The following is a 13,945-nucleotide window of genomic DNA, read 5'->3' as shown; positions in this document are numbered from 1 at the left end:
AATTGTCAGTTCATATCCTTTGACCATTTATCAATTGGAGAATGGCTTGATTTCTTATAAATTAGAGTCAATTCTCTATATATTTTGGAAATGAAGCCTTTATCAGAACCTTTAACTGTAAAAATGTTTTCCCTTGTTTCCCTTCTAAATTTGTCTCATTATTTTTGTTTGTACAAAAGCTTTTTAACTTGATATAATCAAAATTTTCTATTTTGTGATCAATAATGATCTCTAGTTCTTCTTTGGTCACAAATTCCTTCATTCTCCACAGATCTGAAAGGTAAACTATCCTATGTTCTTCTAATTTATTTATAATCTCATTATTTATACTGAGATCATGAACCCATTTTGATGTACAGTGTTAAGTGTAGGTCAATCCCTAGTTTCTGCTGTACTAATTTCAATTTTCCCAGCAGTTTTTGAATGACAAAATTTTTTAAAACATCAAATTATTTGAGGAAAAGATAGAATTGAGAGCATGTAAGGTTCTGTGGCTTTACCTTTTCTAAATTCTTTCATAGGTGTCTTTTCTCATCACAAATTAGTAAAATTGTAATGCTCTTTCATATATAAGAGCTATTTAGATTAATCAATTATAACCTTATCATGATTATCCATAATAATGAACTGGAGGACAAGGATCATTTTTATCTGGCTCTACACAGCAATTTTTTTAATTTAATAGCCTTTTATTTACAGGTTATATGTATGGGTAATTTTACAGCATTAACAATTACCAAACCTCTTGTTCCAATTTTTCACCTCTTACCCCCCACCCCATCCCCCAGATGGCAGGATGACCAGTAGATGTTAAATATATTACAATATAAATTAGATACACAATAAGTATACATGACCAAACTGTTATTTTGCTGTACAGAAAGAATCAGACTCTGAAATATTGTACAATTAGCTTGTGAAGGAAATCAAAAATGCAGGTGGGCAAAAATATAGGGATTGGGAATTCAATGTAATGGTTTTTAGTCATCTCCCAGAGTTCTTTCTCTGGGTGTAGCTGGTTCAGTTCATTACTGCTCCATTGGAAATGATTTGGTTGATCTCATTGCTGAGGATGGCCAGGTCCATCAGAACTGGTCATCATATAGTATTGTTGTTGAAGTATATAATGATCTCCTAGTCCTGCTCATTTCACTCAGCATCAGTTTTACACAGCAATTTTTATATTTGTTTTGGAGTATGTGTGCTTGATATGCTCAGAATATCTGGTTAGCTTCCAGAAGTATAATAATAAACCTCATTGTAAAGGTCTGACTATGAAGATTATGGATCCTCTGTGATCAGATTTTTTTTTTCTCAATTTACTTCGTAACTAAGATTCATTGTTTTACTTGATTAAAAAAAGTAAGCACAGGCTTTTATTTTTGTTGTTCAGTTATTTCTATCATGTCTGACTCTTCGTGACCCTATTTGGGGTTTTTTGGGCAAAGATACTGGAATTGTTTACCATTTCTTCAGCTCATTTTACAGAGGAGGAAACTGAGGCAAACAGGGTTAGTTTCTTGCCCAGGGTCACACAAAATTAGTCAGTGTCTGAAGTCAGATCTGAACTCAGTAAGGGGAGTCTTCTTAACTCTGGGTTTGGTACTTAGTTAAATGAACCACTTAGCATGCATAAAAGCACTTAGCAGGCTTTTATGCATGATATTAAACATTCTGTAACTGTATAATGGTTTTTTTTTCCTATGGGCATATAGAGATATTGTTTTGTGTAACATTTTCTTTTCTCCATGAAAAAAATAAGAGCTGGGCTCTTCTTACAAATTTGCTGACATATCTGATATATCTTCTGCAGGACAGGAAGATATGTTTTTTTTTTTTTCATTAAAAACAACAATTCTCCTATAGTGAAAAAAAATTTTATGCCCACAAAATAGTTAGAATAAGTAAAATTAACTTAAAATGTACCAGCAAGTTATTCCTTGGTTAAAATAGTTAATAATTTCTTTATCTTATGGTTTTAAAGGGGGATGGGGAAGAGGTCATTTTACACTTATACCATTATCATTAATAAGACAGCATGATGTAAGGGAAAAAACCCTGAATTTAGTTGGAAATTGAGTTCATCTTCTTGCTATTTATGAGGTGTATATAATCAATCAATAAGTATTTATTATCTACTATGGGTCAGTTACTTTGCTAGGCTAAGGATTTAAGTATAATGAATGAAACAGTATCTACTCACAAGGACTTTACATTTTAATAGTGTAGATAACAACTTCTGAGATTTAACTTCCTGATCTCCACAAATTGGAATAATGGTACTTATGCCATCTGCCTCAAATAGTTTTTGTGCTGAAAATAATTTATAAGGTGACAGCTAAATGTGAGTCTTGTAATATGAGCAGCCAGTATAAAATCTCAATTGCTTACAGAATCAGAAAATTTGATAGTTGAAATAGATCTCAAAAGCAAACCAATTCATGTAGGAAAGAACCCTCATTATGGCATATTCTATTAAATGATCATCCAGCTTCTGCTTGAGGACATGTTATTTCTCTAAACACTTCATTCCTCTTTTGGACAACTCTATTTTCAAGGAATTTTTTTAAAAATTTTTTTGTGAATGAATCTGAATTTGCCTCTTTGCAAGTGTCAACTAGTTCTATTCTGCTAGGGCAAAACAGAATAAGTCTAGCCTTCTTCCACATAATAGTTTTTCTGATAATTAAAGGTATCAAATTCCTCCTGAAGCCTATTTTCAGGCTCATAAAATATATATATTTTAAATAATGTGAAACTTTTTTTCTAATTTAAAAAAAGCAAATTTAGCTTTGGTGCTAAGATACATGATGAAAAGAATGATTTTGCTCCTTTTGAGCCAGAAAACACAATTAATTATTGAAATTGTCCATAACTGTATTAAAACAAAATACCTGCAACTCAATAGATTTAGACACCTAAATAAAGATTAGTCTTAATAATGAAGATTAAGTTTTATTTCTACTTGAATTGATACCAGTTTTATTGTCCTATGTAGGGACTTCTATTATGATTTCTGACAAAGTCTAGTGCTCCTTCTCTAACACCTGGGGTTCTTAATCTTTTTTGTATGTTGTTGATCTCATTGGTAAATGTTTATGCACATCTTTTCAGAATATTATTTTAAAGTGCATAAGGTAAAATTTGTGAGCTTACAAGGAAAACTAGTCACATTGGAACATAATTACAATTTTTAAAAAAAAATTTATGAATCTCAGATTAAGAATGTAAGAACTCAGATTAAGATGCTTCCGTACCATAGTGACATATTTATGAGTACCCTAGCCAATTTCTACTTGAAATGATTTTTTTCATTAATAACATTATAAAATCTTTCATAGTTTACTCTGACCAAGAAAACCCCTGTTTTCAAATATTTATTAAAATTTAGCTGCACTAAATACTTTATTGATATAAATCACATCATCAGTTATTCTAACAGATATTTCAACAGGCAAAATAAACTCATCAATTTAATCATCTCCTCTCTCAATGAAGATGTGAACCAGCAAGTTTGAAAGATCCTTCCCTGATTCTTTTTATTAGCCTGAAAATAAGAGGAAATGCTATCCAAAATGTTAGTGTAGACTAGAGTGGTTGTACTGATGAAAATTCAAAAAAGAATTAAGGCCATAACCTTCATCCACCCCAAATATTCAAATCACTTTAACACAATTCATTGGCATTAATCAGTGCTTACCTTTATACCATAGGCCAACAGTCTTAGATTTCTTACACTCAGAAAATGTATTTTAATGTTATGAAAAATGTTACCAAATGATACTTTTAAGACCACAAAAATAAATGAGTTTCTGTGGAAATATCTCCTATTTCTTGTTGGCAAAAAATGTAATTAACTTGGCTCAGTTTTATGAAGTTCATTGAAATATTGTAAAATTGCATGTTTTTGGAGAGAAAATATCACTCTCTCCATATTACTTTTTCTTCTCTTTTGAAAAGAAACTCCAGTTTAGACAAATTTTTTTTTTGTTAGATGGAAAGAAATATATGTTATGAACAGACACAGGAAGAAATATTTCAAATCCCAAAAATTAATTTTTGTGCTAATCCAAGAAATAATTATGGATAATATTTTATAACACATATGTTGCAGTATAGAACAAACTTCAATATTAACATTTAACTTCTCTTTTCCTCTTAGTATCTCTATTTTTGCTGAAAGTCCATGTGAATGATATCATCAGTCGTCAGTATCTACGCCAAGCAATTGTAGAAGTGTATGTGAACTACACAAAGACAAATTCTACTGTAACTGGAAACAATGGAGCAGTGTTAATAAAAGTTCCCTATAAATTAGGTGTCAGCTTGACTATCACTGCTTACAAAGATGGTTACTTATTAACACCATTACCCTGGAAGACCAGAAAAATGCCAAGTAAGTCATTTAAGAATGTTATTAATTAGCTTCCCCTCTCCCCCCTTTTTTTGGAAAGCCATCTCTTCTTGTCAACTGAATATAATGCCAAACAATTAGCCTAAATAGCTCAGGACTGAATATTAGTTTAAAGCAAAACAAGAGGGATTTTTACCCTCTATTGTGGTTTTATTTAAATGCTATTTTGAAAAGACATTAAAAACCTTTTCAATTAAATTCACATAAACTTGAAGTTGTAGGTGCTAATTATGAGAAAGTAGATATTTAAGAATATTGTCCATATAGGGGCAATAAATACTAATTTCTATTCATGGGCATGTATGGTAAAAGTTATTGATAAAATTGTTTAAAAACAATGTACAAATACCTGACAGTTCTTCTCAACCTACATATATATATTTGTTCTCATTCTTTAAAGCCTTGTTCATGTCTCTCTTTTCTATCAAGTTTTCTCTCAGTGCTCTAACGTGTCTTGATCTATTTCTATCTGCTCTAAACTCCTTCAGTATTTATAGTCTGTACCACACAATGTAGGGTGTAATTATATATTGTTTTTGATTTCTTATGAGTAATTGTGATATAATAGAGAATCAACCAAAAAAAAAAAAAACACCATAGGTTTGAATTCTATCTCTAACAGAAATCAGCTGTGTGATAGTGATTATTACTCACCTACTCAGTATTCTGAGCCACTCTCTAAGATTACAAGTTACAAAGGTGATAAATTGCATCTGTTGATTTTTTTTTCATTAGAGAGATTAGAGACGTGAAATAACAAGTAAAATCCATACACTTACTCTTCAATTTTCAGTGATTGTTTTATAAAAGTTATGTTTTTCCCCTCCAACTAGAATGTAAGATCCTTGAAGTCAATTCAAGAAGCATTTGTTAAAGCACTTGCTGTATGCCAGGTACTCTGCTAAGCACTAGGTATATAAAAAGAGGAGGAAAAAAAACCCCACATTTTTCAAGGAAATTACTTTCCAATGGCAGAGACAATAGGGAACAGTACATTTATACATACAAGAACATAAGAAACATTCTATAATCATCTTTTGTACTTTATAATACTTGGTTCATGGTAATCATATAGTAAATAAAAAATAAAATAATGAAATAAAGTTGTTTATTAATTTGACATAGTTCTGGCTGCTGAGGTAAGTATTAACAGACTAAGAAAGCTCTCTTTCTTTCTTATGACTGTACTCTGAGTGGATAGGGCCAGAAATATTGATGTTTCTAAATTCTTTTAAAACAAAAATCATACCACCTAACTTAAATTTTAACTACATTTTCATTTCAGAAGATTTTTAAACAAAAGCCAAATCACTTCGATTAAAGAAGCTGTATTTTGCCTCAGCAACAACCAGGACAAGAAACAGATATTGAGTAGGATAAAGCAATTTTGAAAACCTGCCTTTGGCCAAACACTATACCAGACAAAGTTTAAGATTCAAAAACTGTGTAGGACTTCACATTGACCATTAATACCACAGAGTTTTGTTGAGATATAATTAAGAAAATTTAAATAATTAGAAAATAGATGCATATAACTAACTGATAAACTTGTGTTACAGACTAAAAATAATTTATGTGAACTCTAAAAAGTCAACATGTTGGGATAGCAGATAAAGTGCTGAACTTAGAATCAGGAAGAGTTCCTATAATCCCACATCAGTCACTTTTTCACTTTGTGACTCTGGACAAGTCATATAATCTCTCTGGGACTCCATTTCATCATCTGTGAAGAAAAAAAAAATGGGATTATACTTGATGACCCCTAAATTCCCTCCTACTTCCTAATCTATGTTCTAAAGAGGTGATCAAGAATATTTCAGTCATGACTAATGTCATTTCTATTTTTGACAAGGATACTAAACTTGTCAGCGGAATTCCAGAGACATAGTATATCTAGATTTCAGCAGAATGTTATACATAATTTTCTGAGCTATCCTTGTGGATAAACCAAATATGTGGGCTAAATTATTTCAGAACTAGTTTAATGATAACCCAAAGAAAAAGTTGAAGTCAACTTGAAGGACTAACTTTTTTATTGTTGTTGTAGATATTTTCAACATATCTATGACTTGGATAGCTTGGGCAGCTAAGTGATACAGTGGATAAGATTCAGGCCTGGAATCAGGAAGACCTGAATTAAAATTGTCTTAAAAATCTACTAGTTGTGTAGTAAGCAAATCGCTTAACCTATATTTCTTAAACTGTAAAATGGATATGATAATAACACCCACCTAATAAAGATGTATCGATAGAAACATAGAATCCAGAGTGATGGTATATGGTTTGTGGATTAGGAAAAATAGAGTATTGTAGGTCCCATATTTTAAGAAAAATATTGACAATCTGATATTATCCATAGGAGAGTGTTGGAATCTTTACAAAGTGTTAAGTCATTAGAGTTGATAGAGACAATAATTATCTAATTTAGCATGGTTCAGTATGATTGATCTGATCCTACGAGGAGATGTTATGGGCCAGAACTTGAAACAACGTACTAAGTACAACTGATAGAAACAGTGCTTGTGTTCACACATTTAGAGAGCTCATATAAACAAGGAGTTTTTAAGTACTCATTGGAGTTCACACGATTGGGAGATTTCAGGGTTTAGTATGAGATATACGAATTCACACCTCCCTTGAAGCTCTCAGGGCCAGAGAGCATTCTGGGAGAAACCTATAATCCCTCTCTCTCAGAAGAGATCATATATAAGAAACAGACAGAGGCTCTCTCAGAGGGTTGAGCTGAAAACATTGAGAGGAGAGTTCAGCTGAATTAGATTGAAGAAGGGAGCATTGGTTAATTCAGCAGAAGCCCACTCTCGGAGACACAACCAAATTCACTTCCTCTCACACAGCTGTGGTGGCTGGACTCCTGCATTTTCTGAGACCAACGCTGGTCTGAAAGGCTCTCCAGAAAGTTGCCCACCCCCAGGCAAGGAGGTGCTGGCTGGAGGCTGAAGAAAGCAGAGGCAGAAGCAAGGGACAAAGTTGCATGAGCTCTTACAACCAAGGAGAGAGAGAGGCCTCTAAGAAAACTAACTGGGTTATATTGGAGACAATAAAAGAGCTGAACTTTTATCACCTGGCTGTGTTTGGAGTAATTATTACTTTTAACTGAAACTAAGGCTGCCTCCAGGAAATCTCCCCAGGAAACCTGCTCCCAGGGAGAACCTTTATATTATTATTTTAAAGAAGAAAAACACCAACAGGAAGGTATTCAGAATGATAAACGCCATAGGAAAGTTGATTGAAAGAATATGTTGGAAAGAATTAGGTGGGCCATAATAGATAGCTACCTTCAAGTATTTGTAGGATTATTATATGCAAAATTAATTAAATTTTGTTCTTCTTGGACCTACCAGACCTTTCAAGTCCAATCCCATTTTTTTTTAACAGTTAAAGATTCTGAGATGTAGAGAGAATAAATGAAGTGCCCAGGATTACATATTTATTTAGTGTCTGAAGTATATATAGGGTTTGAAATCAGTTTTCATGTTTCAAGTCTAGTCCCTTATCCATTCCACATAAGGAAATCTTATTTCAAATAATATGCCTTAAATACTTTTGAATAAGTTTATATACCATAGAAAATAAACTACCAAATTTTAGTAAATATTGCCATGATATTAATTTTCATTTGTTTTTTTGCCTTCATCTTCCATTTTTACCTCCATTCATCATATTTTGCATTCTTGTTTTTCCTTACTTTACAGTTGCCTGACTTTCTTGTCGTACACTTGGTCTGTTCAACACTTTTCAGAGCTGTTGGAACAGAACTAAATATATTGCAACTTTCTCACTTAATAAAATATATTAAATTTGTTACATTTCACAGTATATTCATCAGTGACACTTTCACTGTTCCCTCAAAGTCAAGCTAATATATGGCTATTTGAAGATACTGTTTTAGTTACGGGAAAATCGTCTGGTAAGTACAATATGCCTCAATTTATTGTGTAATATGCTTATTATGCAATTAAAATTCTTTATTAATAAACTAAGTTAATTGATCTAGGAAATCAGCAAACAGAATAGATAAAATTAGTATCAGACATATTTACAGATATTTCCTCATTTAAAAATCTATATTCCAGGGATAGTGTACATTTCATGATACGTGGGATAAGTATTAAGTGGTTAGTTGAAATTGGCTCCATTCCTAAGGTGTCAAATGTTCAGGTGAAAGATTAAGAGGAATGACATATTCCTCAGTTGATAAATAGTCAAAAGATATGAACAATTTTCGATGAAGAAATTAAAGCCATCTATAGTCATATTAAAAAATGCTCTAAGTCACTATTAATTAGAGAAACACAAATTAAAACTCTGAGGCACCACCTTATACATATTGGATTGGCTAAAATGATAGGAAAAGATAATGATAAATGTTGTAGGGGATTGGGAAAACTGGGACACTAATGTATTGTTGATGGAGTTGTTAACTTGATCCAGCCATTCTAGAAAATTTGTAACTACGCTAAAAAGGCTATAAAAGTGATTTTGATCTAGCAATGTCCCTGCTGGGTCTGTGTCCCCAAGAGATCATAAAAAAGAGAAAAGGATTCATATGTGCAAAAATGTTTGTAGCTGCTTTTTGTGGTAGCAAGGAATTGGAAAATGAATGGAAACCCATGAATTCGGGAATGGCTGAAGAAATTATGGTATATGAATGTGATAGAATACTATTATTCTATAAATAATGATGAATAGGATGATTTCATAAAAGCCTGGAAAAAAACTTACATGAACTGATGTTGAGTGAAGTGAACAGAACCAGAAAAATATTGTACACAGCAACAGAAAAAGTGTGTGATGATCAGCTATGATAGACTTGGCTCTTCTCAGCAATTCAGTGATCTCAGGCAGTTTCAGTAAACTTTGGATGGAAAATGCCATCCTCATCCAGAGAGAGAACTATGGGGAAAATGTGGATTGAAGCATACTATTTTCACTCTTTTTTTCTTTCTTTTGGTTTTTTTCCTTTTTATTCTGATTTTTCTTCCCTACATGTCTCATAGAGATGTGTTAAAAATGAATGCACACATATTCCCTATATCAGATTACTTGCTGTTTTGGGGATGGGAGGAGAGAGAAGAAAATTTGTAATTCAGAATCTTACAAAAATGAAAGTTGAAAACTATTTTTTCATATAATTGGGAAAATACTATACTATTAAAATAAAATGTTTATTTTAATGAAAAAAGGAGAGGAATAACTTAAATATGCAAGTTAGCCATACAGTAGAATTTAGCATAAAAGTTAGAAGCTTTTAGATATTTTTCATAACTTTTTTCATATTTTAAATAGCAAATTGGATATTTTTCCTATGTAAATTGTCTCCCATTACTACTGAATGAGGCATATGCTGTCTTTAAAATATTTTACTTAGGAATGCCATGTACCCTCAAATGATTCTCTTGATTACGTAATGAACTAGTTGGAAGTCTCCTTCATTTTTTTCTAAAAGTATGGGACACCCTCATTGTTGATGCTAGTGATGTCTACAACTCTTTTCTTTCTTTTTTTTTATTCTTTCCTGACTATAGATCATTAGGATCCCATGTCCATATTATAACTTATGCAAGGAGACAAAAAGTCTCTTCTTCTACTGCTAAACTTAGTTGGAAAGAGAGAGGATATATGGTCCCACAGTACATAAACTTAAAATCCATGTGTTACACTGTTTCCAGTGTAAACTTTGTTCTGAGTTCCAAATAAGTATTTCTAAATTGAATTTTGAAATTGTTATAAGATATGTAGGCCAGGCATTATCAAGAAATACGAGAGTATCTTCTTTTAAAAGATGTATGCTTACTTATCCTGATTATTTAGCTTTCCATGCAGGATTCTTAAAGCTCTTTGTTTTTGCTTTGTGAGGTAAGCCAAGTGCTTTCTTAGTCATTTTTGAGTATGAAACTGATTATTGTTTTTATCAGAGATAAAAAATAGGTATGATAAATATATAACTCTTCAATACAAATACACATTTTTTTCTAGCTAGATTAACTACATTGAGCAGACCAAATGTCTTTAGGCTATCTTTCAATGTGTTTTATACTTCCCTTCAATGTATATATTGTGCATATATTAGTGCTTTCTAGAATAAATAAAGGTAACTTTCAGTTTGGGCATGGTTGGGGCAAGCGTTGATATTTCATCAACACTGAAAACTCATTGTGAAAACTCCTGCCAAGCAGATTGTCAATTTGTCTGTAGTTTATAGTTTTAGAAAATCTATCTATCTATCATCATGTACACACACACACACACACACACACACACACACACACACATATATAATTGGGTATTTTTGTGAGTTTAGGGGTTTGTTTGAATGTGGGCCTGTGGTTTTATCAAAGCAATTACACAATCTGGGGACTTCCCTTTACCACTACAAATGAGTGATTTTCTTGTTATGGATATTTTTAGCCAGTTAACTAGGACCCAGAAAAATTAAGTGACTTAGCCATGGTCACATATCTAATGTGTCAAATGTAGAATTAGGTCTCCCTAATTCCAAGACCAGCCCTCTCTTTGATATACCCTATTGCTTCCAAAGAAAAATAAAGCTTCTGGAGTGAAGCAACCTGAGATTGAGAAAAGTCAATGAAAGGGTAATCATTTATAGGTCATAAGTACAAGATACAGAGGCAATATGTAATGAAAGAGAGGGAGTCACCTGAGGAGTCAAATAACCTGGATTCAAAAACTGCCTTTAACATATATTAGTTCTGGGACCACAGACAAGCCATTTCATTTCTCAATGCTTCTTGGCAATTTTCTAAGGCTGTAAGCTACAAACCAACTGACAGTCTACATGGGAAAGAGTTTGTTTTCACATTGTGAGTTCTCAACATTGATGAAATTCTAATATTTGGTTCATCTACTCCCAAACTACAAGTTATATTCATTTACCACAGAAAGCATTGATACATATAATTGGATTGAATTAGGAATTAGGAAAGATTGTTTTTCCATTTTTAGAAGGCATTTGCTATTGCTTTTTCTTATTAATAAGAATAATAAATAAGAAAAGAAGAAAAGAAATTTTGGAGAAGAGTGATTCATAGTACAAACACTAATCTATGTCATTGTTCTACATTTGTTTCTAACTCAATGCTTTATTTTCTTAATTTTATTGTTTGCTAAATTAAATTTTTTTCCCCAGATGCCAAATCTCAACCAAGTGTGCAGTTTCCAAAGGGTTTAATTAAACTTCCCAGCAGCCATCATATTAATAATGTCACGGGCTATCTTACAGTGCTACAACAGTTTCTGAAAGTAGACAACTTTCTTTACACAACAGGAATTCTTCTTAATAAATCAGGTATTCGGTGTTCTTCTTAGTCTTGTAATTGGATTTAGATGTATTATAAGGACATAAGTACATCACTTACACTTTTTAAGTAAATGCAGAGAAATGCTTAGGTATACATTTGAAGTTGAACAATTCATATATTCTTGAATCCCATATCTATTATCAAGATGTCTCTGTCAGCCATCATTTTTATCTAAAAGTACAATTGGTTTCTTATAGTACTTGCTATAACTCCATTTGAAATTAATGTGAATTTCAATTCCAGTGTTTTTTGATGCCCAAAGAGTACCTTAAGTACTTTTTTTTCCTTTTCATTCTCATCTTTTACTTCTCAGACATCACTATTTAGATACTAATCTATACTTATTGGCTATAAGCAAGCTGCAACATATTTCCAATTACAATTTGTACCAAAGAAATTCTATATAAAAACATTAGAAAACATTCATGACTGGAAAGGAATATAGGTTGGTTTTATACTACAATTGAGAGATAACAGATGAATAGAATAATATTACCTCCCAAATATTAAAACACTCTTACGAGACTAAAATGGCTGAGTATAAGCAGCAGCCCATCTGAACTCTCCCAAAATTCTTCTCTAAACAACTTGAAAATAACACATCAAATCAAATTTTGAAGTAGTAGAGACAGCAAAAGGTTGAGGTAGGATGATTTTCCAGCCTAACATAACTAAGAATGTCATCAGGGGAGGTCTGTGACACTAGGTTGGAGGCCTGCCTGGAACAGACACAGTTGCAGTATCCCAGCACAGGCCTTGGAGAAGGCAGCAGCATCAGCATCTGCAATCCAGAGACAGCAAGATGTTAGAGATTACAGGTTACCTTTTTCTGGCCCCAGGTAGAGCTGGAGGTAATTGGCACTTTATTGCCTATAAACAGTTCTGAATTACAATTTTGGTGTGCAAAAGATCACTTGTGTTTGGGCACAAGGGAGTAGGGGCCCAGAATACAGATCAGGAGAGCAGTAATTACAGAGTCCAACCACAGAATTCAAAAATCAAGAAATAGGCAGGATAAATAAGCAAACAATAAAGAACTTGACCATAGAAAGCTACTACAGTGGCAGGGAAAACCAAGTCACACATTCAGAACACAACACTATGGAAACAACTACAAGCAGAGCCTCAAAGAAAAATGCTAATTGAACTCAAGCCCAACAAGAGTTCCTGAAAATGTTAAAGACTGGTAGAGGAAAAATTTTGAAAAGAAATTAGAGTGGTACAGGAGAATAGTGAAGAGAGAATTAATAGTTTTGTAAAAGAGGGAAAAAGAATACTGAATAAAATAATACCATAAAAATCAGAATTGGCCTAATAGTTTAAAAAAAAAAAAAAGGCCCAAAAATTCACTGAAGAAAAGAACTCCTAAAAAAAGCAGAATTGACTGAATGGAAAAACAGATACAAAAGCTCACTAAAGAAAATAATTCTTTAAAAAATTATAATTGGAGGGCAGCTAGTTGGTGTAGCACCAGCCCTGAAGTCAGGAGGACCAGAGTTCAAATCTGGCATCAGCCACTTAACACTTCCTGGCAGTGTTGCCCTTTGGAAGTCACTTAACCCCAACTGTCTCAGCAAAATAAATAAATAAATAAATAAATAAAAATAAATGTAATTGGGTAAATGGAAACATTGAATGATTCCACGAGACATCAAGAAACAATAAAAAAAAATAGAAGAAAATATGAAATATCTTCCTGGAAAAATGATTAGACTATCTGAAAGCCATAATAAAAAAAGACATCATATTTCAAGAAATTATCAAAGAAAATATTCTCGATATCTTGCATCCAGAAGGTAAAATAGATATTGAAGGAATCCACTGATTACTTCCTAAAAGGATTCCCAAATGAAAACTTCTAGGAATATTGTGTCCAAATTCCAGAGTTCCTAAATCAAAGAGAAAATATTACAAGCAATCGGAAGCAATTCTAATATTTTGGAGCCATAATCAGGATTATGCAAGAGTTAGCAGCTTCTGTCTTAAAGGAATAGATAGTTCTTACTTTTACTTTATGTAAATTTGCATTACGCAAAAAAAAAAAAAAAAAAAAAAAAAAAAAAAAAAAAATACTTTCCTGAAGGCCTTCAACCTTTTGGTAAAATTTTATGTAAGTACATGATCAGGAATCACATAGGATAAAAAGACAGAAATGGGTTGCAGCCTATTTTGATGGGGTAAATAGCATTGT

At 32.4% G+C, this 13,945-nt stretch overlaps 1 protein-coding gene across 1 annotated transcript in view; it reads left to right on the top strand.

The window, feature by feature from the left end:
* Positions 1-13,945, top strand: part of FAM171B (family with sequence similarity 171 member B) — a 102,477-nt gene that overhangs the window by 75,513 nt on the left and 13,019 nt on the right. Inside the window, exons 2-4 of the mRNA XM_031960348.1 lie at positions 4,163-4,396; positions 8,250-8,342; positions 11,583-11,741. Of these exons, the coding sequence (XP_031816208.1) occupies positions 4,163-4,396; positions 8,250-8,342; positions 11,583-11,741 (486 nt within the window). The remainder of the gene's footprint in view (positions 1-4,162; positions 4,397-8,249; positions 8,343-11,582; positions 11,742-13,945) is intronic.

The sequence above is a fragment of the Sarcophilus harrisii genome, chromosome 3 (genome assembly GCF_902635505.1).
Source record: "Sarcophilus harrisii chromosome 3, mSarHar1.11, whole genome shotgun sequence".
NCBI lineage: Eukaryota > Metazoa > Chordata > Mammalia > Dasyuromorphia > Dasyuridae > Sarcophilus > Sarcophilus harrisii.
The sequence above is the reverse complement of the archived record's forward strand: the minus strand, read 5'-3'. Positions and strand labels throughout refer to the sequence as shown.